This window comes from Camponotus vicinus, unplaced genomic scaffold (genome assembly GCF_025532165.1).
Source record: "Camponotus vicinus isolate PSW18456_S1 unplaced genomic scaffold, iyCamVici1.0 SCAF_4, whole genome shotgun sequence".
Classification (NCBI taxonomy): domain Eukaryota; kingdom Metazoa; phylum Arthropoda; class Insecta; order Hymenoptera; family Formicidae; genus Camponotus; species Camponotus vicinus.
The window spans coordinates 5440901-5466652 of record NW_028141976.1 but is presented as its reverse complement, the minus strand read 5'-3'; the positions used below and the strand labels follow the sequence as shown (position 1 = coordinate 5466652).

The window sequence follows — 25752 nt, the reverse complement described above, 5'->3', positions numbered from 1 at the left end:
TCTGAATGAACAACTTTCCTATTGTTAAGATAACTGATTATAATTTTATATCAATTACTTATGCCACATTGATAACGAACACTTTCGAGATGGAATAACATTATATTATCAATGACGAGATGACGCAGGCATTTTTTTTTTTCCAAAGCTTCAACGCTGAAAGAAAAATTTGATCGATGCGTACTCGTGACAAATATTGACATTTCTCGCGGAAGAAAAATCGATTTCAAATTCCCCCAACAAAATCCATAAACGACAGATGTTTTACTCGATCTAGAACACTGTTGTGTACACAATCGAGGGTCTTTTACGAAACTATCATCGTGTTTGCGTTGTATTTACAACACACGAGTACAAATCGCAAACTGTACCCCTATCAATCGCCTGCGGGGCATACGATAAAATCTCACGCATATTACATTAATATTAGCGTGCGTACGCGATCCTTTCAGAGAACCGAAGTTCCGTTGTTTTGTCTAATTCTGGCGGCGGCGGCGACGGCGGCAGAGGAGGCGGCACGAGGGGGGGGGGCGAGGGAAGGGGACGTGCAGCGCGCGCGTAGATCACGCGATTGCGCGATCGCGTCTCATCGCGCGCCGCGGCGCCTCTCTTTGACCGATACGCAATTGTCAGTGCCGCGCCGACCGCCGCGCCGAATGAACGTTGGGGGTTGTTATTCTTGCACGTCCGTCCATCGCGAGTGTTTCCTCGCGAATCGGAATCTTCCCGGCGAATAACAAATCTTGCTCAGCCGAGTGAGGTCGTGTTCCTTGAAGCGAGCGATGAAAAATTGAGCGTGGCGAAAGGCAGACGTAAAAAAAATCAAGAAGAAAAAAAAACGCAGCGTGTCTCACGTTAAAGAAGTCTCGAAGCGAGTGATGAAAAATTGAGGTGCTTCGAGCGCGACGAAACGGAGACGTAAAAAGAAGACAAGAAAAAAAGCGTCTCGTGTTAAAGAAGAATAACGCGAAAGGTGATACAGGACAATTGTGTGATCTTCGCGTGCATTACAGTGAAAGAAATCGCACCTGAATCGAACTTAAATAGGTCGGGACTCGAGTAGGACACAAAAGGGATGGTGACTCGAGATTGAGCGAGCGAGCGCCGTGCGATCTCATATCTGATCGATGCAAAAACGCGGCCTTGCCCGCGGATTTTTAATGCCGCGCCATCGTCGCGTTTCCACAGGCTTCTCTCGTATTCGCATTCACGGTAGCGAGACCGAGTCTCTTTGGGATATAAACAACCAGACACGTAATCGGCGAGCCATCGGCGCGAGTGGGACGCAGCGACTTTAATTCGCGCATGAGAGAGCGTCGTCGATCTACGTTGCAGCTGCGCTTAAAGAGGCGCAAGGGCGCTTCTTGAGACTCATTTCCTGTCTCCCAACGAGAAGAGTAAGTTAGCGGTATGTGTATGTCTCTCATTAATTGCGCGGTACTTCCCACGACGTGTGCTGCAATCGGAAAAAGTTGCTATTACGGCTTACAATTAGTTTTGCCCCTAATCGGATATCGATAACGAGAAGTCGAGCTATCGTGCGCTATCTCGTTTGGTAAAACTTCGTCATGTGATTGTTAAAGAATTTTCAGTTGTACGCAACAAACCGTAATTAAAGCTGCTTATCGCACGGGAAGTTAATTGCCGAGCGGTTTTAAAACTTGCGAGTATTGTCTCGATATAATGTTTATCTGTTCGAAAATTAACTATTTCAACCGGCATATTAAGTTAAAGACCTCAAAGACGCTGCTTATTGCACGCACACATACATAAACACATTTTTGTCCGATATCTTAAATAAATTCGTATCCATTCGTCTTGAATTTTTTATAAAATTTGTGGAGCGATATATGATTATACTTGCAAACTGATATCGTAAAGGCTTTGTTAAAAATTATCATTAAGAAAATAGCACGGACAATAAAACAGAGAAGATTGGATTCGTGCTATATTTGTGTCGGCGCGACTTGTATCGTCAATCCTGCTGAGACGACGTGCCAAGAGCTGTGGATGAAGCATTTGGCGCACTTTGCGGAATTGTTAGGGCACTGTCTCTCGTCATAAATAAGAACGTGTGATTCATCTAATTCATATAAAAGTAATGATGATCGTTTATTCGAAAAAATATTGAAAAAAATCAACATTAAATTGAACATGTCGCTTTCAAAAGAGAGTCACTAGAGACTCACTATCTAATTCTTTAGTCGATAATTTTTTAATCTATTAGATTGTTGCTCTAAATCGTTTTATCTATGGTACGTATTGCATTCATTGTTGTTTATCGAGTTCCAATCAATGTTGTAATCGATTTCAAAAAAGATGGCAGCTGAAATAATCAACTTTCGAAACTATTGTCGTGAAATCTTTAAATACAAATCATGATTGTAAACAAGAATTCATTTTTAAATCGGTTTATGTTTAAAAATAATTTAGATAAATCTGCGAAAAGATTTAATTATTAATTAAAAGTTTTACATTTAAAAGAATTAAAAATGTAATTAATATACACTCAGTTTCCAAAAAAAGCGGTACACTTGAAATTTGGAAAAAATCACCAAATTTCAAATGACGATAACTTTGTAAATAATAAAGATAGAAAGGTCTATAAAAAATGAAAATAAAGCTTGAAATCTCTACTTTAAAACTAGGTTCTCCGAAATGTTGCGAGATAACATTTTTAAAAATGACGAAACGAGAACATGCAAAATTAAAAAATAATTGTTTGAGTTTGCCATGATACGTGGCGAGAATCAAATATCGCAGGTCAATGGGGTCAAAAGCATATGATAGTACAGAGATTCCTCTTTAATATGCTTTTTTGTTCATCTCGATACGATGATTTTTCACCGAGTTATACGCATTTGAAGAAAAAAGCGGCTTTTTATTCCAAATGCGTATAACTCGGTGAAAAATCATCGTATCGAGATGAACAAAAAAGCACTTTAAAGAGGAATCTCTGTACTATCATATGCTTTTGACCCCATTGACCTGCGACATTTGATTCTCGCCACGTGTCATGGCAAACTCAAACAATTATTTTTCAATTTTGCATGTTCTCGTTTCGTCATTTTTAAAAATGTTATCTCGCAACATTTCGGAGAACCTAGTTTTAAAGTAGAGATTTCAAGCTTTATTTTCATTTTTTATAGACCTTTCTATCTTTATTATTTACAAAGTTATCGTCATTTGAAATTTGGTGATTTTTTCCAAATTTCAAGTGTACCGCTTTTTTGGAACTGAGTGTAGATTCGAGTCGTTAGGTTTAGTACAAGTTTTACAGACGGGAATTCGCGGCGGAAGTCAGTGAACTTTTTGCAGAATGTACGCGACGTGATAGACATGACGTTTCCGTTAGACGTGCTCGACCGCGCAATAGCGTCTTTGAGTTATTACACGGTGTTAACAGAGACTAACGAGAATTTATGAACGCGACAATGAGTCGTCTAGTTGTCGACAGTATGCGGCGAATGGTTCTCATACCAGACTCCTAAAGAGAGAAAGAGAGAGAAAGAGAGAGAGAGATAGAGCGCATTGCGCTCTTCTACTTCAAACTATTTCTGAAACTTACTATCTAATTCTTTATTCGATAATTTTTTAATCTATTAGATTGTTGCTCTAAAAATCAACATTTCCTCATCTATGTACATATTGCGTTGTTGATGGCTTATCGAATTTTAATCGATGTTGTCATCGGCTTCGAAAAAGATGGCAGCGGAAAAAACCAAAACTAAAAAATTTGAATATTGTCTTTGGGATATTTTTCATTATTTTACAGGATATATCCGTTTGTCTCTCCTGCGCTATAGTTCTATTCCCGACAAATAAACATCACATCATCAGCGACGTCAATCATTATTTGATTCACACTTATTGCTCGACTCGTTCTTTATCATCGTGCAAAGCTGGTGTGGCACAACGGATGCAAAATGCGTTGAAAAATTGTCGGAAACGGATGGAATCAACTTGTGCTAATATTATCGTTCGATAAAATTTGGCATGAGCAAACAGCGAGAGCGACACGATTATCGTCTCGGCGAAACTTGCGTATACGATGTTTCAATTTTCATTCAAGGTAATTTCGAGTCCGAGGTAATTATAAAATATCCAACGTGTCGAAATGATGTGAATGAAAAATGCGAGTTCGCGTCGAATTTCGATGAGCAAATCGTACAATGAATTATCGTTTTCGCATCACTGGGATAAAGCGAATAAGCGATTTTGCGAACTCTCCGATGTATGCGTATATCTAGACAAATCGTGGTGTGTTATGCGCCATTTATCATTGTACGTCGTATTTATTATCCACCGTACGGTCACACGCGCGCTATAAAAGCGCGGCGATTAAAAATGTGCTCGCGAGAGCGGAGTGTTATCCATCTACACGCGCCTACTTCCAGGGTTAACTGAAAGATTTATCGCTTTTTTTTCTCGCACACAAAATTTTGCGAACGATCTTGCATCCAATACTTTTATGTTACGCACGATAAAATATGTATTATATTTTAGAAAGTTTTTTTTTGTATAATAATTTTTTTTTAACTTTTTCTACTCGAAAAGAGGTCGATTCTTTTTATCACGATTTCTTTAAATTTAAAAGATTCTTTTCGGTTTGAAATAATTTCAACAAGCCTTTAATAGCCTTTAATAATTTATTTTTATTTTTACATAGCTTATCGAGGAGGCGCTCGAACGATAACGTGAGAATCGATTTCCGAAGTTATGGCCGACGCGATAATTGCGTACGATTATACGGCGAGGAATTGCGAAAATACGAAATAACGTACATACACGTGAAGCAAACCCGAAGGAATGCGGACTCGCTATTTTATTCGAAAATAGCTCGTGCCTTCACTTTTATCATCGACCGCTCTCTCCTCCGACATCCGCCTCCGATCGCTCCTCGATCGCGCGACCTTGCCCGTGATAGTCACTGTCACGATTCTAGTCGATCGGAGATCTAGTATCGAACGAATGTCCGATCCACTTGGGAAAACATATCGTAATTCACCGCCTTTGTTAGAATTAATCGATTCATTCATTTCGAGGTCATTTACGACGCTGCGCACAACGCGAGTTTAGATAATATACTTATTAACTCGTGAGTTAATTTTCCGAGACAATACCTAGTCTCAAGCAAATAGGTTTCGCGCGAGTAACGTATGCAATTTAAAGCTCACGCGTGGGAATGATTCTAATTTTGTCATCTCGCACGCATATACAGGGTGTTCTAAAAAGGTATGTCAAAAATTTAAGGAGATATTCCTCACACCTGAAGGATGAAAAAATGTTATATGGACATAAGTGCGGAAATGCTTATTTCAGGAGTTATGTTGAAAATACTGTTAGCTGTATTACTTACACAAGGAAAAATGTAGGATTAATTATTGTAGACGACAATCGTTTAATTAGGCTTATTTACATTTGGTTTTAATGTGACCTTGAGTATGTTACAATAAATGTTGAAAATGTTCACCATTTTCCTGAATACAAGCAGTGACACGTCGACGCATCGATTCACGAACACGTTCAAAAATGCCTTTTAATGTTATTGACTTTGTAAATAAGCCTAATTAAACGATTGTCGTCTACAATAATTAATCCTAAATTTTTCCTTGTGTAAGTAATACAGCTAACAGTATATTTTCAACATAATTCCTGAAATAAGCATTTCCGCACCTATGTTCATATAACATTTTTTCATCCTTCAGGTGTGAGGAATATCTCCTTAAATTGTTGACATACCTTTTTAGAACACCCTGTATATTTGCGGCGTCTCGATTACGCGACTAGAATTTCGATTTACGTCAGATTTGCATTTCTCCTTTCGCGAGAACAAACAGCTTTCGAATTGCTTTTGCGCAGTTTACACTGCCAATTACGTCGTTAAGACTTTCATTTATCTCATATATCTCCGTGATTGCTACACTTCTGCGTTGCTTCACTCCTCTCTCGCGATCTAACTGCGACACAATCCGGAGCTCGGGCGCGTCGAGTTCTCGACCAAGTTTTCGATTCGTGACGTTACCTTTTCGCGGCATTAATTATACACGGGAGGAAAGAGCTCGGATATATGCGCAACGAATGCACGCGCGTGTGATTCGCACGCAAATGGCGACCCCATTGACATCACGAGGCGTTTGCTAATACGCGTTCCTCACGCTTTCCTCGGACTTCGAGGCTGATCGAAACGTGCGCCATCAAAAAGATATAATATATAAAAAAGATAATACACAGTCTACGCTGATGTAAATACTTGTGAGCCGTTATTTTTCTCTCTCTCATTGTCCTTCACATTTCCAACTTGTTCAATTTCCATATGAAATTAATCAAATTTTTTTTCAATACACGTGGCCAAGTGGGAAGAGAATATGAAGAAATCGAAAACCGTCAATCGGGGTCTTTATACGTCTAAAGCCGAGCCTGTTCGTGACCCTCCGGACGCTGATGAAATCGCGATCATCGGTTCGGCAAGTGAGTAGTTTCGCGCGCTTTCCCCTTCGTCTTTTACGAAGACGGACGGTTCATTCATAAAAGAGCGAGAGGAAGAGAATAATTTTCTGCAAACGATAATGCAAGGATATACGTACGGCGTATACGGCGGCGCGTTGTTTTTCTCGAGCCACGTAACGACACGATGCGGAGATAAAATCGGATCTAGGTTGCGCGGTGAGTCGCGAGTGCGTGAGTCAGTTGCTGTTCGCCTCGTCCGCTGGAACAAACAGAATTATTAGACTGATGTACGAATAACGGCTGCTTCGGCATTGACCGATGCATATTTTTCTACTTAGATAAACGTTTCCACGAAACCTATTATGTAAGACATTCGGTAAAGAGAGAAAAAAAGTGCGATAAGCGTTCCTTCTTTCAGATTAAGAAATGACTTTCTTTTTAAGGAAATTAAATCACGTTTTATCAAAGATTTATTTAATTAAATTCAATGAAGACTACTTCAATATCATAGAGATATTGTTCTACTATTTTTTTTATCTACACATACACTCACACTATCATAAACACACTATCATTTTGTTATATTTAGATATTTTATTTTATTTATGTGTATAAAATATTTATTCATTTATGTATGTGTGGATGTGTAACTAAAGATAACTTTAAAAGAATTTTCCAAGTAAAAATTGGATAATAGATACGAATGCTAATTTATTCTAAAATCTTAAAATAGTATTATCTTTTATATATATATAAAAGATGATGCTATTTTAAGATAATGCCATTTTTAGAATAGCATTCGTATTTATCTATTATCTATTATCAAATTTTTCCTTACAAATTCTTTTAAAGTTATTTTTAGTTACACATACATAAATGGATAAATATAAGTGATAATTATTTAAAAAATGTTAAAATATCTAAAATTGTTTATCTATAATAATAGGTTTTTTTATCATGTTATCATTTATGCATGTAATGGTAGACGCAAAGTATATATATGTGGTTATATATTATAAAATATATAATATATTCATTGAAATATATACAACTTTATACATACATATTTTTTTTGCATTCATTGTAATAAATTAACGAGCATTCAATATTTGTGCTGAATCGTTTTCATTAGCATAGCAATAGTAACATCTTAATCATTGAATATGAACGTTATTACATACCGATTTTTGAAAAAGATGAGGAAAGAAACTTAAAAACATAAAGAAAAATATAATATTTATCCTTCACATAAATACGCAATAGAGCTTAATCAATCTTATATAATATTTTAGCATTTATCTATTTAATAAATGTTATTGATGTTTGATCATGTTTCATGGTGTTTGATCATTATTTAAATTCATATAATTATTAATCATAAAATATTATTATTGCTTAAATTATATTCATAAATCACCACTCATATTATCATTAATTTTCCTTTCATCATAATTATGTTATTTAAAAAAATTTAGAGTTTAATATTACGGTAAATATTTTAAAATATTATCAAATATTTTCGATTTCGATAATTATGCGTATAAGAGTCGCATAGAATGATTATGTCGGTTATCACATGACGTGACATAAATAAGTATTATTTTTTGATGTGGCGACGTAAACAAGTACCATTTTTTTATGAACGCAGCGACGATATACACACTTCCATAGTGATAATTACGCGATATGCACCGGGAATTCTTAGGTTTTTAATAAAGATGTGATCACGTTAAAAAACATTTCTATCGTAATATTCCGTGATTTATGATAATAATGCAGGTGAAATCGTTTCTTCGAATTTTGCGACAAATCATCATATACAGTATATTCGCTTTAATAACTCTCTGAATTATTAGAGCAAATTTCTTTGATAAATCTAATCTAAATATTATACGTTATAATATTTGAATAAAAATTTTTATGAAAATTTCTCTACGTTAATTACTTTAATTGCTTGTATTAAATATAATGTAGCTTAGCCACATTATATTTATACCTGTTATTGCTTTTAGAATTGGATCAAATTAAAACAAATCCTAGAGATTTCCAAGGCAGACGATCGATTGCTTTTTCGAAATAATTTTCGTATATTTCCGAGCTACATATCATCATGAGTCACGTTGACATGGCGTGTAGTCACGATGACGCGTGTTGATGATGACTCGTTGTCATGCTGCTCGCGAAGAGGTCACGAGGTGCCAGAAAGAGAGACGGAGAAAGAGCTCTAGATGGGTTAGAAGGCACCCGGAAGTGATCTGCATCGCGAGTGCCCATTTATAAGCGCCGACGAAGGCATGCACGTGTCGCCGAATAAAATTAAGCGCGGCCACTGACGTTGACCAGCTGCATCTTTTGATGTTTCCGCAGACAAAGAATTAACCTCTTGAATTTATTCAAGTTTCTTTTATATTTTTCGACTGGAAACTACGAAAGCACTTTTACACGCACTTGAAGAATATGCACAAAAAGTTGGATTTTAAAATATTAATTTTGTTCCACACAAGATTCTTCATGAGTATCTTTAGTGAAAATTTAAGTACATTCAATCTTGGGATTATCGAGTGTCAATGTATTCATTATCATCACAAGTACAAAACGTGGAAATAAAAAAACAAACTTGCGCTCGTGTTTCTTTGCAAGATACGAACATATAGATAAACCGGTTGAAAGCGCTTACGATAGATTGAAACTGGAGCATCGATATTTTTGGTGAGAGTCGATAACTGCGGAGAAGGTATCTTATGTGTACAAGGAAACATATATCAGTGAGCTTTTTGAAAAGATATAATCCAATATTTTACATTTTAAATCATCCGAAATATTTTTCACGCGATATATATCGGTGTAATGCTTCCTACAAATACATATTCGCTTGCTTTAAAAATACATTTTCAAAGTACACGTATTTCTCAATTATCTACATTGTTTTTTTTAATTTATCATTGTGATATCGATAAGACAAAAAATACAATGTTTAAAGAAAACATCGAGCATCACTGATATTCGTGTTATTAGATACCAAATAAGTAAAGTACAAATTAATCAAGTTTAGGTTTATTTATAGCCATCGATTCGTAGAATTTATACACATGGTTATAATTATACTTGGCAATAATTTGATAAAAAAATTAAAATTCGTGACACATGACATCGAAAATAAAATATAGAAAAAGGTTGCATTCTTTTACAATCTATTAATATATTAATCAATACGATTAAATGTTATCCAAATATTTGATTTCAAGAATTTTATCTTGATGTATAAAAATTAAATTCCTTTGATCTTTATCTGGCCTTTTTCGATATCAATAAATGGAACAAAGTATTGATTTTCTTTTGATGCTACATGTTTGCAAGTTTGACTTGTAGGACTTCGAAGAGAACCGCACAAGTGAAATCGTCGTCATGCACGAGAGTAACGGTTCAACAATGTGACTACTGCTTGGAACAATCCGCTCGCATCAGTCATGCAAAGCAGTGGACCGTGGTAATAACGCCATTATGAACCAACGCAGCTTCAAAGCTGTCGATTTATGACTGTGCGTTTCACTCTTAAGTAGGCAATTCTTAGAGCTCGGAGAGTAATATTGAAATATAAGTATTCTGCGAGTTGAACGTTGAAAATAAACATTGTCGTGCAGTTTGTAATTTAACACTGCAATAAAATCCGCATATAATAAATATCTCGAAGCTGCGAGTGCTAAATTTTGCCTTGTAATCATAAATAAGCATAGCGGAAGAGACGCCTATAATTATGTTGTTATTCGGTTGTTTCACTATCTGTATCTCATTTGCGTCGGCAGACGGAAGTTTTTCCTTATCTTAATTGTTTTTTTTTTTTCAGTCGCAATTTATTCAGCTGTGAATAATGAAAAACGACAAAAACGAGCAAAAATATTATTTGACGTTGTTTGCACATCAGAAAGATCCATACAAGTGTCGTTTATCAGCTTTTTATATGCCGCTTTCCGAAAATACTTGTAAAAACTGATTACTTGGCAAATCGAAAACGGTGATGTGTAAGGCCTTCGTGTGACGCAGCGATCAGCTGACTGTCATATCGCATGGAGGCGCTGAAAGTGCAAGCTGCATCTCGGATGCAACGTCAGTCAACGTGACTAGTTCTGTATCTCTGTTACGGCATCGAATTCCGTATTACAGCGTCACGTTACGCCGTTTTTGTACCGTTGATAGCCACGTGCTAGTCAATGACAAACTTCCTCGCGTGTAAAGGACGTCACTCTCTTTGGTCGATTTCTTCGTTAATTTAACGCATAAATATACAATGCTCGTGCTACTCTCGCTCGTGTCACACTCGCTTAATCATTCTTGCTGTTGGCAAAGATTGCCTAAAAAATACAGTGGTGCTTCGATAGATAGGACTTTTCACCTATTCAACCTGATTCAAAATGTTCAAAATTCTTAATCTGTTGTGTAATGCCAGTTTTTGAAAAATTGCGAAAATATCGTCAGTAATATTAAAAAAAAAAGAAATTATCAAGTGCTTTGATATAAAATAATTGCAAGAGCAATTTTGCCAGTGAAATTTCTCCTAAGCACCACTGTGAGATAGACCATTGTTATTGGATTCATCGTTCTCTTTTGCTTCCTCCTTTTGCTTCTCTCTCTTTCTTTCTTTTTCGATGGAGATTAGCTCGTGTATGCGAGAATTTTTTTGGATTATGACCGTGCATTGCATTGGCCTTGATGTTGCTGGCACACGTGTGGCACGCTATCACATCGGCTGCCAAGCACAGCATACACTCGATACGAACGTCTTTTCTATTTAGCGATGCATTGAGCCCACCTATACCGAATTTATCTGCGACTATTGTTACTGCTATGTTATTTGGTCAGTCGCTAATTGCGACGTTAAGAATCGAAAATATCTAACAACGTTCTCTTTTTATTTGCACGTTCATTTGATTTGCACAGAACTACTCAAGTGCACACAGATGATCACGAGAAATAAAATCATAAATAAGAATATACGGAGAAGTTGTGTTTTCTTTGTAAATGCAATAAATTGAACTCGTCTTATTTTTACGTGGATGTAAAAACACACATATTTTATATTCAAAAATATTGTGATTTAAAAATTAAATATATTTCGTAATAATTTATTTATATTATGATTCTATCTTTTATCTGATACTGTACTGATTAAGATTATTAGAGTTAGTTCTATTAATACTGAGAAATTGTTAGTGTAAGCTTAAATTATTCCTTATCATTCCTTATAATTTTACAAGGAAAATCAGATAAATCAAGATTGGATCTTACGAAATCGTTCGTAAGATTATAAGATAAAATCGAAGCTTGTTATTTCATAACTGGCAACTCTTTGATCCCATTTATATTTACCAGGATGACTAGAAATTTCTCGTGAATCATAAATCTCAATTCAGCAGAAATAAGACGTTCTATTATTTTTTCCTTTTTCTTATGAGCTAGTTCGCTAGGACTTTGAAAAAAGTATATTTCATTGCGTGCATTCGCGATCGTAAGCATTTTCAAGCGAGTAACCTTGTCGTGGAAGGGTTAACTGTCAAGGAAATCCGCCAAATAGTTTCTCGTAGTCCTTCGCATTCCGGGTGAGTTACGCTCATGTCGATGAGCGGCTATGCAAGCGTTCTACAAGCGGGCGCTATTGCATGCGCGGATAAGTATGCAAGTAAGCAGGTCGATGCACTCCACCCACACCTGGCCCGCGCAAAATAGCCGGTCTGTCCTTGACACGGCGTGAACTGTCTCGGAGTGGAATTCGCCCGTGGAAAACGCTCGGCAAACGAGATTACTCAACTATATTTCTCCACTTAACGCGAAACTCTTGCCGTCATCGTTCGTCTGCAGACAATTAGTCCGTTTCATTATCACGCATGTAAAAAGGTGTCTAATAAGGTACTATTCTACGATTAGATATCGTCTACGTGCAGGAGTAAAGAGATAGACTGGCTTCATTCTTATCTTTTTTTACCTTTACAGTCGGCTATTTGTCATAATTGATTTTCGTTTAGTAACATAGTAACATTGCTTTTTCGTATCTATTCCGAAGGCTTGGCAGTTTGCTATTGATCTGCCGCATTGTAATCGTGCCAAATCGCATCGGTGCATCGATCGGCGAGTCGTTCTCTTAAGTGTACGCGGTGCGTACGAAGGACGATTTAATACTACAGCAATCTCCATTGTTGGAGGATTCAGACAACAGACTATTATCGGTTTAATGTAACGAGGGCATTGTTTCAAAAAAATATTTACCCAAGCGAGGGAAAATATTTATATACATCATAGAACAAACTTTTTATAAAAAGAAATCTGTAGAGAGAATTATATTTTTGTTGAGATGCATATTTTGTGAGAGCTAAAAATATCCCTAAAATTAAAAAAAAAATCAAAAGGGCTTAAAAAAAATAACAGACTATTATCGTTTAATGTAACGAGAGCATTGTTTCAAAAAAATATTTACCCAAGCGAGGGAAAATATTTATATACATCATAGAACAAACTTTTTAGAAAAAGAAATCTGTAGAGAGAATTATATTTTTGTTGAGATGCATATTTTGTGAGAGCTAAAAATATCCCTAAAATTAAAAAAAAAATCAAGAGCTTAAAAAAAAATAACAGATTTATCGTTTAATGTAACGAGAGCATTGTTTCAAAAAAATATTTACCCAAGCGAGGGAAAATATTTATATACATCATAGAACAAACTTTTTAGAAAAAGAAATCTGTAGAGAGAATTATATTTTTGTTGAGATGCATATTTTGTGAGAGCTAAAAATATCCCTAAAATTTAAAAAAAATCAAAAGAGCTTAAAAAAATAAAGCAAACAATCTATCAAATATCCAAATGGAATCTAGTGCAGTAAATTGAGAGAGGGAGGGTGAAGCGGGCGCCGAAACGCATTAGATCGACACTGCGCGTATAACTCTATACTCGTATGACAGACAGCTGCATCCCCATTTTCTGGCATTCGCGTCGCATCAAACGGCACACGTGCCCTCACGCACAACCCACGCGCGTGTAAGGCCGATGAGGAATTGCCACGCGGCGCGGGAATGGGCACGAAACTTGTTTACGCGACGAAGCAACGTTGTGGCATTCCGCGACGTAAGTTGCAGTTATTCAGGGAGCCTTGACTCGTGGCGGCCGCGTAGGTGCACCTCGTCGCACATATACGGGCATGAGACATCCGCTGGGATGAAAGGAGAGGGAGGATCTTACGGATCACGGACCTGAATTAATTGTAGAATGCGAATACGCGCAATACACATGCACACACGCGGTACCTATATATAAGCGTGACGAGTATCTCTCGTGCTATTGATCTTTACGTCAAACCAGTCCATGGCATCGTGATATGTTTGTCGTGATCAATTTCCGAGAGACGAGACGAAAAACAAATTGTCAACAAGATGGTAATAAACGATCGAAGAAGAAGTTATCGTGTCTTTAATCTGGAAGATAAAACGATCCATGTTTATTTGCTTGATGTAATAAATGTATTTTTATTCATAATAATAATGGAAGAAGAAATAAATAGTTGTTTTTTAATAGAAATGTATCATTTCGCACGTTCTATTTTTTTCATCAGAAACTTTTTCGTACACAATGTTGCCTCCTTTTATTCGTGAGATTATCGATTATAAAAAAAATAGAACATACATTACGATATGAGTTATAAATCGATAAATGTTCCGTGGAAAGTACATCGAAGAATAATTCTTCTTTCGAACACTTTAATCTTTGAAACCAAAATTTTTTTAGAGTTTACACTCTTCTGTGCTTTGCAACATTCTTATATATTTTAATTTTATTTTTCTAATAAACTTAATTAATATCTTAATTTTATTTAGAAAAATAAAATAATTTTAATAAACTTAAATAATATCTTAATTTTATTTTTCTAATAAATAGCATATATTTATATTTTTTTCTAACGACATTGATAAATTTCTTAAATCTGATTATATCATTTCTTCTTTTTATGACATATTTCTTTCTTGTTTTGTTTACATCTAGAATGGAATGTATTTAATCCAAAGTATCAAAGTCGATTAATACTTTTGTTTTGCATGATACAAGCATTATATCATTGCACGAGACACTTGCAGCCTTGCATCATTTGCATCAAGATCAATAAATCGCCGAGATCGCTGGAATTTGCTGGAAAGTGGCGCGGGTGCAACTGATAGAGAATCATGCCATGCAACGGTGCATACGTCCCGCCACGCTTTATCTGCCGCGTGGGAGGTCTGGATCAATGTAGTTTGCGATGGAACGCGAAAAATGACGCTGGTAATCGCGGTCGGTGGTTTATGGGCCGAGCAGCTATCCGCTAGAAATAATGTGCGTGCGCGTCGGTCGAAGAGTATCAAGAGAACGCGAGGTCGAGCGCGCGATGATAATCTTTTGTTCGTCCGGGATACCTGCCCGGACAAAGGGACCGTGCATAAAATATGTACTCTGTGAAAGAAAAGAGGAGAAGCACTTGGGGAGCTTTCCCACGTGCCGCCAACTGACAATCCGATTTACACAGTCTGAATCTTTAAGCGCGATTCCCTCCCCCTCTCCCCCGATTGTCATAATTACTTCCGTGAATATTTATGCGTAGAAAGCGAATCTCAAAAATTCCTGCCTAATAAAAGTTATATCTTACAAAGATGTTTCATGCAAAATATGCAAAGAGATATTTATCATCTCAATAAAACGTCTGAAATATTTATTATCTCAATAAATTATCATATATTGAAATTTGATGAATGCGCAATTATTCCTCATTTTCGTCTTATATTCATTATTTATGCGCGTATTTAATCACGTATAAATTAAAAAAAAAAATTAAACATGTATTTTAATACATATTGTTTAAATTTCATGTAATCGCACAATATGTATATTTCTCGTGTATACATATATTTCGGTCCACCGACCTATACCTTGCCTCGTGGGCAATCTCGAGTATAGGAGACCTGTGATTTCTCCGGCGCTCACGTACGGACAAGGTTAACCGGTCGATGAGCTCAGGACTCAAGCTGGAAGCGATCGTCCGGTATTCACGTAGCGAATTGTCACGCACGAGGGCTTTCTATTCCTCCATGAAATCACCACGTGTGGAAATCCGGTTTCCGATATTTAGGTCCGGGATTCTTTTTCTTGCCTCCGATCTATTGGAAAAAATTGATAACTGTCCTGGATGCAAACAGAACCATGCAAACAGAAGAGAGCACTAGCTTGAATATTAAAGTTATTTCTTGAAGAAGAAGGTGCCAACTATACGATTGTATTCAATTTTGGACAAGTACGCGTCTTGGAATGTACGAGGATATAAATCAGCGGAAATTTCATGTTAATCATACTCGGATTGTTTACTTCATGCACTTGTTACATCAAAGTTACAACGGCAATTTGTATTTTCCTCTTATGTCCCAGTCTCGCGAGAAGATTGCGATAGCTGTTCTTGTTAACTTGCAATTAACATTACATTATCTAGGCAAACAGTTGTTGGATGTTATCCATCGGATTTCCTCCTCGCGATCGAGACTTTCCTTCGATCGTAGACACGTTTTAACGCATTTTTCGCGAAAACATCCGGCGCGCTAATGAATTGCACATTCCTCGGAAAGTGTTAGCCGTAACGGTATAGATCGGCGATAACGGTATCGGAATATTTCTTGACGCGTTATTGTCCATTGACGTCATTAATGCTACTCGTATTTTCGCGAAAACGTATAAGTGCTCTATTAACATGCATGCTTATTTCACTGCGAGTAAATGAATTTTAATTAGCCATCAATGAATTTATATTTCTCGACGAGGACATTTCCGCGACGATAAATCGCGATGGTGGCTTTTCCGCGAAAATCAATCATTAAACACGCAAGTGGCGAGCTAATCGAGTGATTAATTTGCACTACGATGTCGATACATACTCATTATGAGCCTTTCCGCATGAAAGTTTCCATTGATACTATGTCGTGGCGCGATGTAGTCCGATAAAAATAGTCAAATAAAAAAATAATTAAAATATGCAATAATCTTGCAATTTATGAGATCCAAAGATCATATTCCATAGGAAATTACTCAAATTTTCTTATCATATTTACAAGTAAAATAAGAACGAATATTAAATCTAAATATATGTCAGCAACAAGAAAGAACATCTCATAATTTTATTAATAAAATAAAAGAAAAATTATTGGAATTATTGCGGAATACGCGTAAGCATGAATGTGTTTGCACGCTCAAGCAAAATGCGCGATTAATGCATTCATAATAGTAAAGACGCGCATAGAATAAAAAATGAGAATAAATAAATATCATTAACGTTAAACGCGGCTGGCACAATGTGAAATAGTCGGTGGCATGCGCACGAAAATTATATTTGTCGTAATGTCGTAGATCGTATCGCACGCTCGTGACAAACACACACGAGTGTCATCGTGACGTCAATAAGACTGACAAGTGCGTACGATTTGCCAACGCGTCTCCTTTATCTACGCCGATTGTCGTCGGTGTGCACGATTTTTCGCGACGTCACAGCACGATGCATTTTAACGATTCGTCGATCTGCCATCTCGCGTTAGTCGTCGATTGATATCGGTTCGAACAATCGGTTCTCGATATCGCGAGAAACCACTCACTCGCCATATCGCGCATCGGTATTTTATTTTTTTCTTCGTTTCTTTTTTCAAGTGCGTGTTTACAAAGTATGTTGCGTACATCGTAACTTATCGAGGAAAATGATGGATTATAATCGATATTGATGGATTCATTTCTTTCCATTCAATAATATTGTATATCGTTTTGGATTCTTTGAGCACAGTGTACGTATTATTTTATTTTTCATCAAAATAATTATAGTTAGATAATTATAATCATATTAAAATAACAAATATTCATTTAAGTGAGGCTCAATATAATTTAAAATTATTATAATAATATGTGAACACAATTAAATTCGAGAGAGTTCAAGAGTGGAATGTGAAGTAATAATATAATTAAATAATATGAAACTAAAAACTATTCTATAAATTTCTGGAAATAGTCTCATTATTCTTCGCATTACATTGTAACAAGAATAGAATAATAATAGAATTTAGAATTTTGTAGAATGTTTTAAAATACGTTACAATTTTTTTTTGGTAGAAACAATTTACCAGGTTCTTTGTGCAATTTTACGAATTGTTTACTTGTTTTTGTTGGTGTGGCCGGGAGCCAGCAATCTCGCGTTTTCTAATAACGATTCTTAGACGCAGCTTCACAAATCGCTCGCTCCTATTACGTAATTTTAATACCTGTGACTGTACTACCGCTGCAGATGGAAACATTGTCGCTCGTGATAGATTTAGAAATGTAATAATCGCGTTAATTTCTTTTTTTTAATACCCAAAAATTAATAATAAAATTTTTTTTAATAACGTGAGCGACACCATGTGTATCAATTAAAACAATGCTAACCAAAATTAAACAGGATATATGGTTTATAAAGACAAAATTAATAAAGGACAGTAATAGCAGGTAGTAAAAGTGTATTAATTAAATATCTTGTTAAAGGATTTTCTCTTTTATAATTATATAAAGAATTTTATTTAATTATTAATTACAAAATATCTCTTTTAAATTAAGATCCGAGTGCGAACTTTAGATTGCCATTGCCATTTATTGTGACATTTGTCATGCTATCGAGATCTCTGGCCTCGCAAGCGTAAATTTCGTCAGCGCGTATCAGCGATATCGTCGTTTATCGTCGTCGTTGAAAACGTACATGTTTCCGCCGTCGGAAAAAACTCGATAAGAAGGCAAACTGCGCCGATTTGCGATTTTCATTTGCGCTTTCCCTCCTCTCTCCGGCGCCGTAAAGTCGCTTCTTGTCGCAATCCTCCTACTTGATTCCGTTTGTACGCGTTTGATTGCGCTCGCATTCGCCTCGTTCAATAGTGTTTTTCCATGCGCGCATTTCAACGCATGCACGCGTGGAGACACTTTAATTCGCGCGCGAGTTTGCTCTCCAAAAATAGACGGTACAGCTGTCGTTCGATGTTTTGTAGCCCGGAACTTTTATTGCCCCGTCGACGACGTCTGGGAGAGACAGCGATGTTTCATTATGCGTAAGATCTTTTCCCGGCAACTAGTCTGAAGTAGAGAAAAACGACAGTAGCTACGCAAAATAATTAAACGACATATAGACTAAATTCAAAGATTGATTTAAATTTGATATAAAAAAAATACGATGAAGAGAAAACAAAAATTTCAAAATAAAAAAGCTCAAAATGATTGTAAATAAAAAACTTATGTATTTTGAATGTTAAAAAAATAATATGTATTTTTGTTATATCTTGCTATTTTTGAAAATTTAAGTTCTTTCTTGTGATTAAATATAAATTAAACGAAAGTATAGAATAGAAAAGTCTCTGCTCGCGAGAAACTTCGCGCGATTCCGTTCTTGATGTTTTTCATCATTTTGCGCTGACTATTATTTTTGCTACTATTTTTAGCTTTGACAACGCAACGTGTTGCTATTTTTAAGCTTTGACAACGCATTTTCCTTGCAATCAACGATAATCACGTTACTCGCTCATATTATTTCCCCATTTTTCTCGCATGTATCATTTCCAATTATTTTTTTCATGTACTTTATTTTCGAAAGCCTAATGCCTGTTTTATAAACAATCGATTCACGATACTGACATTTTTACATCAATTTACAATTCAATTCATTTTTTACTTTGCTTTTTTTTCTGCTTTGACGACATTGACTAAATCTCGACAGATTTTCCTTGCCGTCATAGCACCAGTAATTACATCATTTAATCATATCATTTCGCAACGTTTTTTCCATGTCGGAGGTCTTTCTTCTTCCTCCTACTTGTTTAAGATAGATACGCAATCGTTCTATCTCGAATTGCTCTCGTGATGAAACGACAAAAACATTACTTGGAAATTTATAATTTACTTATTATTTGTTATCTTGCACGCAAGTTAGTCTTCTTCGTTATATCGTATTTGAGAGAATTTATTTTTTACTTTACCGGGATGTGTTATGATACTTCAAATTTATTTGCTTCTACTGAATGATTACGGCAAATATCGTTTTATTGTATAAATAAATTTCGAGCGAGAATAATAACAGGAAAATTGGCATAAGAACAAACACAGATTACAAATATCAATCGAGTCGAAGAAAGTCAAATAATCCAATGCATCATTGAAACTGCTTGCAACTTGTCGACGTTTATAGAAAAAATATTTATCGCACATGTGTTTTTATGAAGCTACATTTTTTTTAAATGTAATTATTCGAAACGTTAAATTCAAGAACTTGATGGCAATTAAATTATTCAATGCATTAAGAAAGTTACTTAGAAATACCGCAGTAAGTTCGAAATAAATGCATTTGTAGAAAGGCACGATACGATCAAGTTACTTCGTGATCGCATTGAACGCAATTATGCAAAATATTCAAATTGATGGGAATTTTTTTGCATGTGAGAAAAAGATAGAATAAGTTAAATAGCAAAGTCGCGCCAATTCGAATGGCTTTTATCCGTGCACAAGTTTCGACGCACAAACACGAAACATTGCACGCGTCCTCGAGCTTGACTTTTACGCGCACGCAAAGTCGCGTGCACAGTCGCGTGTTCTTTATCCCTTCGTGCATGATGTTGTTAAATATTCGTCCACCTATCAACACCTGGCATCTAAAGCAGCGGACTTTGCATCCGTCCATGCAAAACGTTCATTTTGCCACCTGAGGCAGGTTTCCACCCCGCGTCCTGCGAGCGCTTATCTCAGGCAATCAGAACTGAATTAACGTTATAATGTTATCGATGACGCAACTAGACTGTGATGCACATGCCCAAGATCAGAGGTTACAATTAAACTTGCTTTAGATACTCAGACATTATTTTTACATTTTGTTCTGTGCGAAGGATGCTTCAATATTTTTTCATATTTAAAATTTTTTTTTTACATGGAGCATAATCAATATAAATTTATAATAATTAATTATAAGTTTGAAATCATAATATAATGTATTTGATGTGACTAATATAATATAGTATATTATATCTGACTCTTGTTCTTAAACCATAAAGAAAAAAGTCGAATAAAATCATCGTATATTATTATTTTTCCTATTCTATATTTTTGCCTCAACGCATTACTTTATTTTCGTATATTCCATATAGGCCAAGGATGAACCGGAATGAGATGCTTGTTAAGTTTATTTTGAAGACAGTTTTAAGAGTCCAACGGTCGGCAAACCGTACCGTGTCTTTTGTTATGATAATGTAATCGGAACAAAATTCAGAGGCACAATATAATCGACATTGAATGGAAAATAGGTGGAGGAACCATGGAATACACGTGTCGCAATAAAGTGATTTATTATGTAAATTGCGTTAAAATCTTGGAATTAAAACAATTGAACTCGTTCACAGTTACGATTAACGAAAGAATTTTTAGAAAGAGGTCACACATATGTAGAACAATCAGTCTCACAAATTTTCAAATTACGTAATTGGGAAATTGATCCTAACTGAACGTTCCAATTCGCATATCGTTCATCTATTATATCCAAAATATATAAACGATAAGAGTCTCGTTATGATAGAATAAATATATTAAAAATTATAAAATTAGTAAGTTAAATAAAAAAAGATTTATATATATATATGTAAAAGTATAAGAATATATATTTCTTTTCGCTGATTTTTGTGCTTCTTATTCATAACAGTACCAATATTATATAGATTTTTTTGTATAAAACATTCTGAATGGCAGTGACGAAACTCGAGACGCAGCATCCGTGCAAAGTTCAGCCGATGTGTGTCTGATAATGTCTTATTCATGAGTGATAACGGGGGGCGTAGGTCGGACTCGCACTTCGACGCCTCTTCGCATTGCATCTAAATTGCGAACGTTTTTGTCATTCTCCTGATCATTTTGTCTTCTCGTCTTTGCGTCACTTCGTCGTTTAAGCTCAAGATGCCCGAATACGATATCTTGCGCTTTCCGTATAATTTTCAGTCAATACGACGTATAAACGGGATAAAAATATCGTCAACATCCGTTCGCAAAGATCGAATCGTTTGCGTGGCGTAAATTTGCTTAATCCAGAAAAAGATATTCTAAAAATATTCCATCCGATTGTGTATAGGCATTCTTATATTTTATGAATTTAAAAATACATTATATGACAAAGAAAGATAAAAGTCACGAAATGCGAAGTCGAGAAGAATTATTTTTTCGTCTTAATAAACGATTACAAATTTATCGATATTTATTTATCGAAAATTAATGCATTAAATTAATGAAATTTGCTGTCGATTCCTGAAGCTACTTGGGACACAGATGATGCGTTTTGGTCGCATGCGATGACATTTGTACGCACTATTTATTTCGGCAAAATACTGATATATGAAAAGCGACTTTTTTAAACGAAATTTGCACCGTTGAATGTATTGACAACTCGTTATCTTTGTTTCACAAATTTGCGAGACTTATTTGTGACTGCTTCTCTCTTTAAGAACGAATATCTTTTTAAAGAAAAAAAATATATCTTATAAATATATAATAATTATAATTATGTTGAAAAAAATAAATTATGCAATACTTTTGACGATATATTAACTCCTTTTATGAACTCTGGTTGAATTATAATTTTTATTCGTATTTACATATTAATATCAATTTATATAAAGACGAAATTTTTGTATTATTTTCGTCCGACAAAAAAGTTTATATATAATTATATATGATAAGATCTATTTATATTAGATCTATTTACTATATATATATATATATATATATATATATATTTATTACTGTAATATATCTATTATTATAATAGATTTATATTATTATGATATATCTATTTATATTTATATGTTATTCATTTATATGTTATTATATCAAGATATTTATATTTATAACTATTTATATATATCTAATTATACTTATAACTTCATATCAAATTATGCAGAATTATATTAGATTTTCTTTTTCGACTGTTATATTCGATATTTTTGCATAATTCGATATGGAATTATAAATATTTTGATATAATTATAGTAAATAATAATAGCTCTTATTATACATAACATTATATATAATTAGATATAAATTCTTTCTCGGGTAATTTATATTTTTTTACGAAATAATACGCGTAATTCTTGAATAAACATGTAAAATATACATGCTTTTTACTCACGCTAGAAATCCTGATCCATATTTTGTGTCGTCTATCGATTTCGCAATAAAGAAGCATGTCGCCACGCTCAAATGGCGTGATAAAATTTGTCGTGTTCTGACGCAATGGCTGCTTTATACCCTCCAAAGATACGACCAAGTTTCAGACGTCGCGGCGACATCCGGGCGCCAACGAGTCTGCACTTTTCGAGCATATTGCGGCCCCTGCTTCCTTTCCACTCGACACACATTTCGCCTTTCGGATATAATCCCCAGATTGATATAAATTTCATATGCAATGAATTCGTAACTTTGGTACACAACATTGTCGAGGTTGCATCACGCAAAGCGCAGAATTTTACTCGGTAGATGAAAATTAATTAATTAAGTTAGGCATAGTTATAATAATAATAATCTCATTCATTCCAAACATATTGTGTCAAGAATACGAGTTGAGTAAAACAAGGTAAATGTTTCCTTTTTGACGATTTAATTTAATAAAGTTGATTGTCTACTATTTGAAATCAATTTTAAATCAAGATCATACAAAATTATTAGTTTTTAATTTAGCATCTACAATACAACAAATATTAGATCGCGATTATTTATTTTTAAATTTATATTATGTTTATAATGAAAAAATATACAGAATGACAATCGATGATAAGATGAAGAGGACTTTAGATATAAGTTAATTCCATATTATCTGATTTCGAGATCAAATCGTATAACTGTTTTCTGAATGAATTTATTCACGTCAATCCGTTACTCTTGCAGACGATCTTATATAAAACTGAATCACGCTTCATTTATAATTCAAACTCTTCTAATCCCTTCAGGCCGAACGCGTTTAAATCGCATTTCATCGCGTGTACGGCGCCTTAGGCAACTACCGAATAGATTCTGACGGTATTTCTCGTCGCTTAACTAACGCTCGTAGAAACCGGAAGTCCCTGCGACTCGCTCTTTGCACCATGCGGCGTACTGTCGTGACTACAGAAAGGCGCCTTCTTGATCGCCGCAGGAAGATAAGATCGACCGATATCCCGCTGGCTGAACGCGTTCGTTACCTTCGTAACCCCTTGCGACCCTATCGCCCTACACCTCGTCTTGATAACGGAGCGATATCGCTTGCCATGCGAAATAACGTAGTTAACATAATGCGTAATAAATGCGAAACGTATATTACGCGGAATAATACAGAGAAAAAAAGAACATTCGTTTTGAAAATATATTTAGTTTTAACATGGAAAATCTTGAAATGAGATTATGTAGCGTTAATTAAAGAAAAATATAATTGCTTGAATAATTGCTTACTTGAATGAAACTATTTTATATAGTTCAATCAAGAAAAATAAATTCTTATGATTTAAGATTTAATTTTCTTGAATGGAAAAGAAACAATGTTAGATAGAAAATAACATTTTTAAATCAAAGATTATAATTTTCTTAAAGTAGAATTAAATAATTATATATTCTTGAGGTGACAATTGCAATATTAAAATAAGACTATAATATTGTTGAAATTTAAAATTATTAAATTCTTTTAAAAAGATTATAAATTGTTGCGTACATACGAAACAATGAACGCGTTAATTTAAGTATATAAATTTTGAATTGACACTTTTATTTTTTTTTTATGTAATTGATTACGTTTGCAGTGTAATTAGACTAAAGCTAGAATAGGACAAACTGTTTGAATCGTATCGAAAATAAATAAATGTGCAGAAGGATTGCGCTGAGACTTTGAATACCACAAATATACACACACTTCTATACGTTTAATCTAAGCTTTACTCTCGATTAAAATTATAGATTTGTAAGAGTTATACGATAGGAGAAGATTTTTTTTTCTTCGATCCAAACACATCATAATATATTGCATTTTATGATCTGAATTACTCGTTACGGTTATCTGAGTGTCACGTGTATTAGATCAGTATGCAGTTGTGTGACACTCTCTAGGCGTAATGTCACGCGTGAATGTTATTTATATATATATATATATCGGTTGATTCAGCAAAACATGATATTATTTTGCGATTGATATCCGAACAACTGAAAAACTTCATTTATCTGGTCACGCATATTTGCTATCTTGTAACAATGTTTGTCACGGATTCCTAATATAGAAAATGTATCAAATAAAGAAATTGTTGATAGTGAAGGAATATACGTAATTGATTGAAAAAATTTCATGAAATTGTTGGTGTGTGTACACACACATGCACTTGGTTACTACAATAAATTAACGTGTTTTGCTTCTCTTTGAAAATAAAATTCCTCAAAGATAATCATGAATTTATCCTATTTTGAAATAATATCGCGAGATTATAAACATTATATATAATGAGATGTATACATTTAAAAAAAGATACCATGTTTTGATAACAGAACAGGATTCAAGAATCTTGATTACTATATGATTACTTTATTACCATTTTCTATTTTTTTTTCCTCCATAGCTTCCAATTCATTTAATATTCTACTCGAAATAATACGATCACTAAACAAACCGTTTCATTATTCTATGGATCAGCTGGGAGTCCCAAATTAATCCATTACTAACGAACAGTCTCAATAGCACTAATCATTTCGTCTGTTGCAGGATGAGAAGATCACGATGCTGAGATCCGGACCCTTAGTAGGCCTGCTGATCCTCGTGATCGTGCTGAAGACCGCATACTCGAATCACTGTCTGACGAAGTTAGAAGGTAAATCGCCGATCATTATCGTCAGTCCGATCGTTGTAGTTCAATTATAGCGCATTTGTCAGCTCTGAAGATGCTGATATCATTGATTCGCCATCGGAAAAACGACGTCACGTGAAATAATCGCTAATTGGCGCGATGGCGAGGCGTGGCTGGACATTAATTGAATCACGTCGACGATTCACCCATAGATGATTATTCGTTGTTGATGAATAATTAGATATATCGCAGGCGCGTATTGATAAACTGAATTCGCCAAGGAATTCGCATTCCATGTGCGTTAATGTAACTGCGCCACGTATGACTTACCCGCTTATTATCGAGTATTTAAATATTGCAGATTGCAGATTGGCAATAGCCGGAAACGTTCTACCACAAACTACATGTTTTTCTCAGATG

The 25752-nt window shown here is 35.0% G+C and overlaps 1 protein-coding gene and 1 long non-coding RNA gene across 3 annotated transcripts in view; one reads left to right on the top strand and one right to left on the bottom strand.

Annotated features, from left to right (window-relative positions):
- The window catches only part of LOC145970776 (uncharacterized), a 48711-nt gene that overhangs the window by 4282 nt on the left and 18677 nt on the right, over window positions 1–25752 (bottom strand). For both annotated transcript variants that reach the window (XR_014438604.1, XR_014438603.1), the window contains exon 3: window positions 6588–6709. This is a non-coding gene — a long non-coding RNA (uncharacterized LOC145970776). The remainder of the gene's footprint in view (window positions 1–6587; window positions 6710–25752) is intronic.
- The window catches only part of LOC145970770 (uncharacterized), a 32199-nt gene continuing 10281 nt past the window's right edge, over window positions 3835–25752 (top strand). Inside the window, exons 1-3 of the mRNA XM_083097707.1 lie at window positions 3835–4072; window positions 6357–6471; window positions 25251–25356. Of these exons, the coding sequence (XP_082953833.1) occupies window positions 6445–6471; window positions 25251–25356 (133 nt within the window). The 5' untranslated portion in view covers window positions 3835–4072; window positions 6357–6444. The remainder of the gene's footprint in view (window positions 4073–6356; window positions 6472–25250; window positions 25357–25752) is intronic.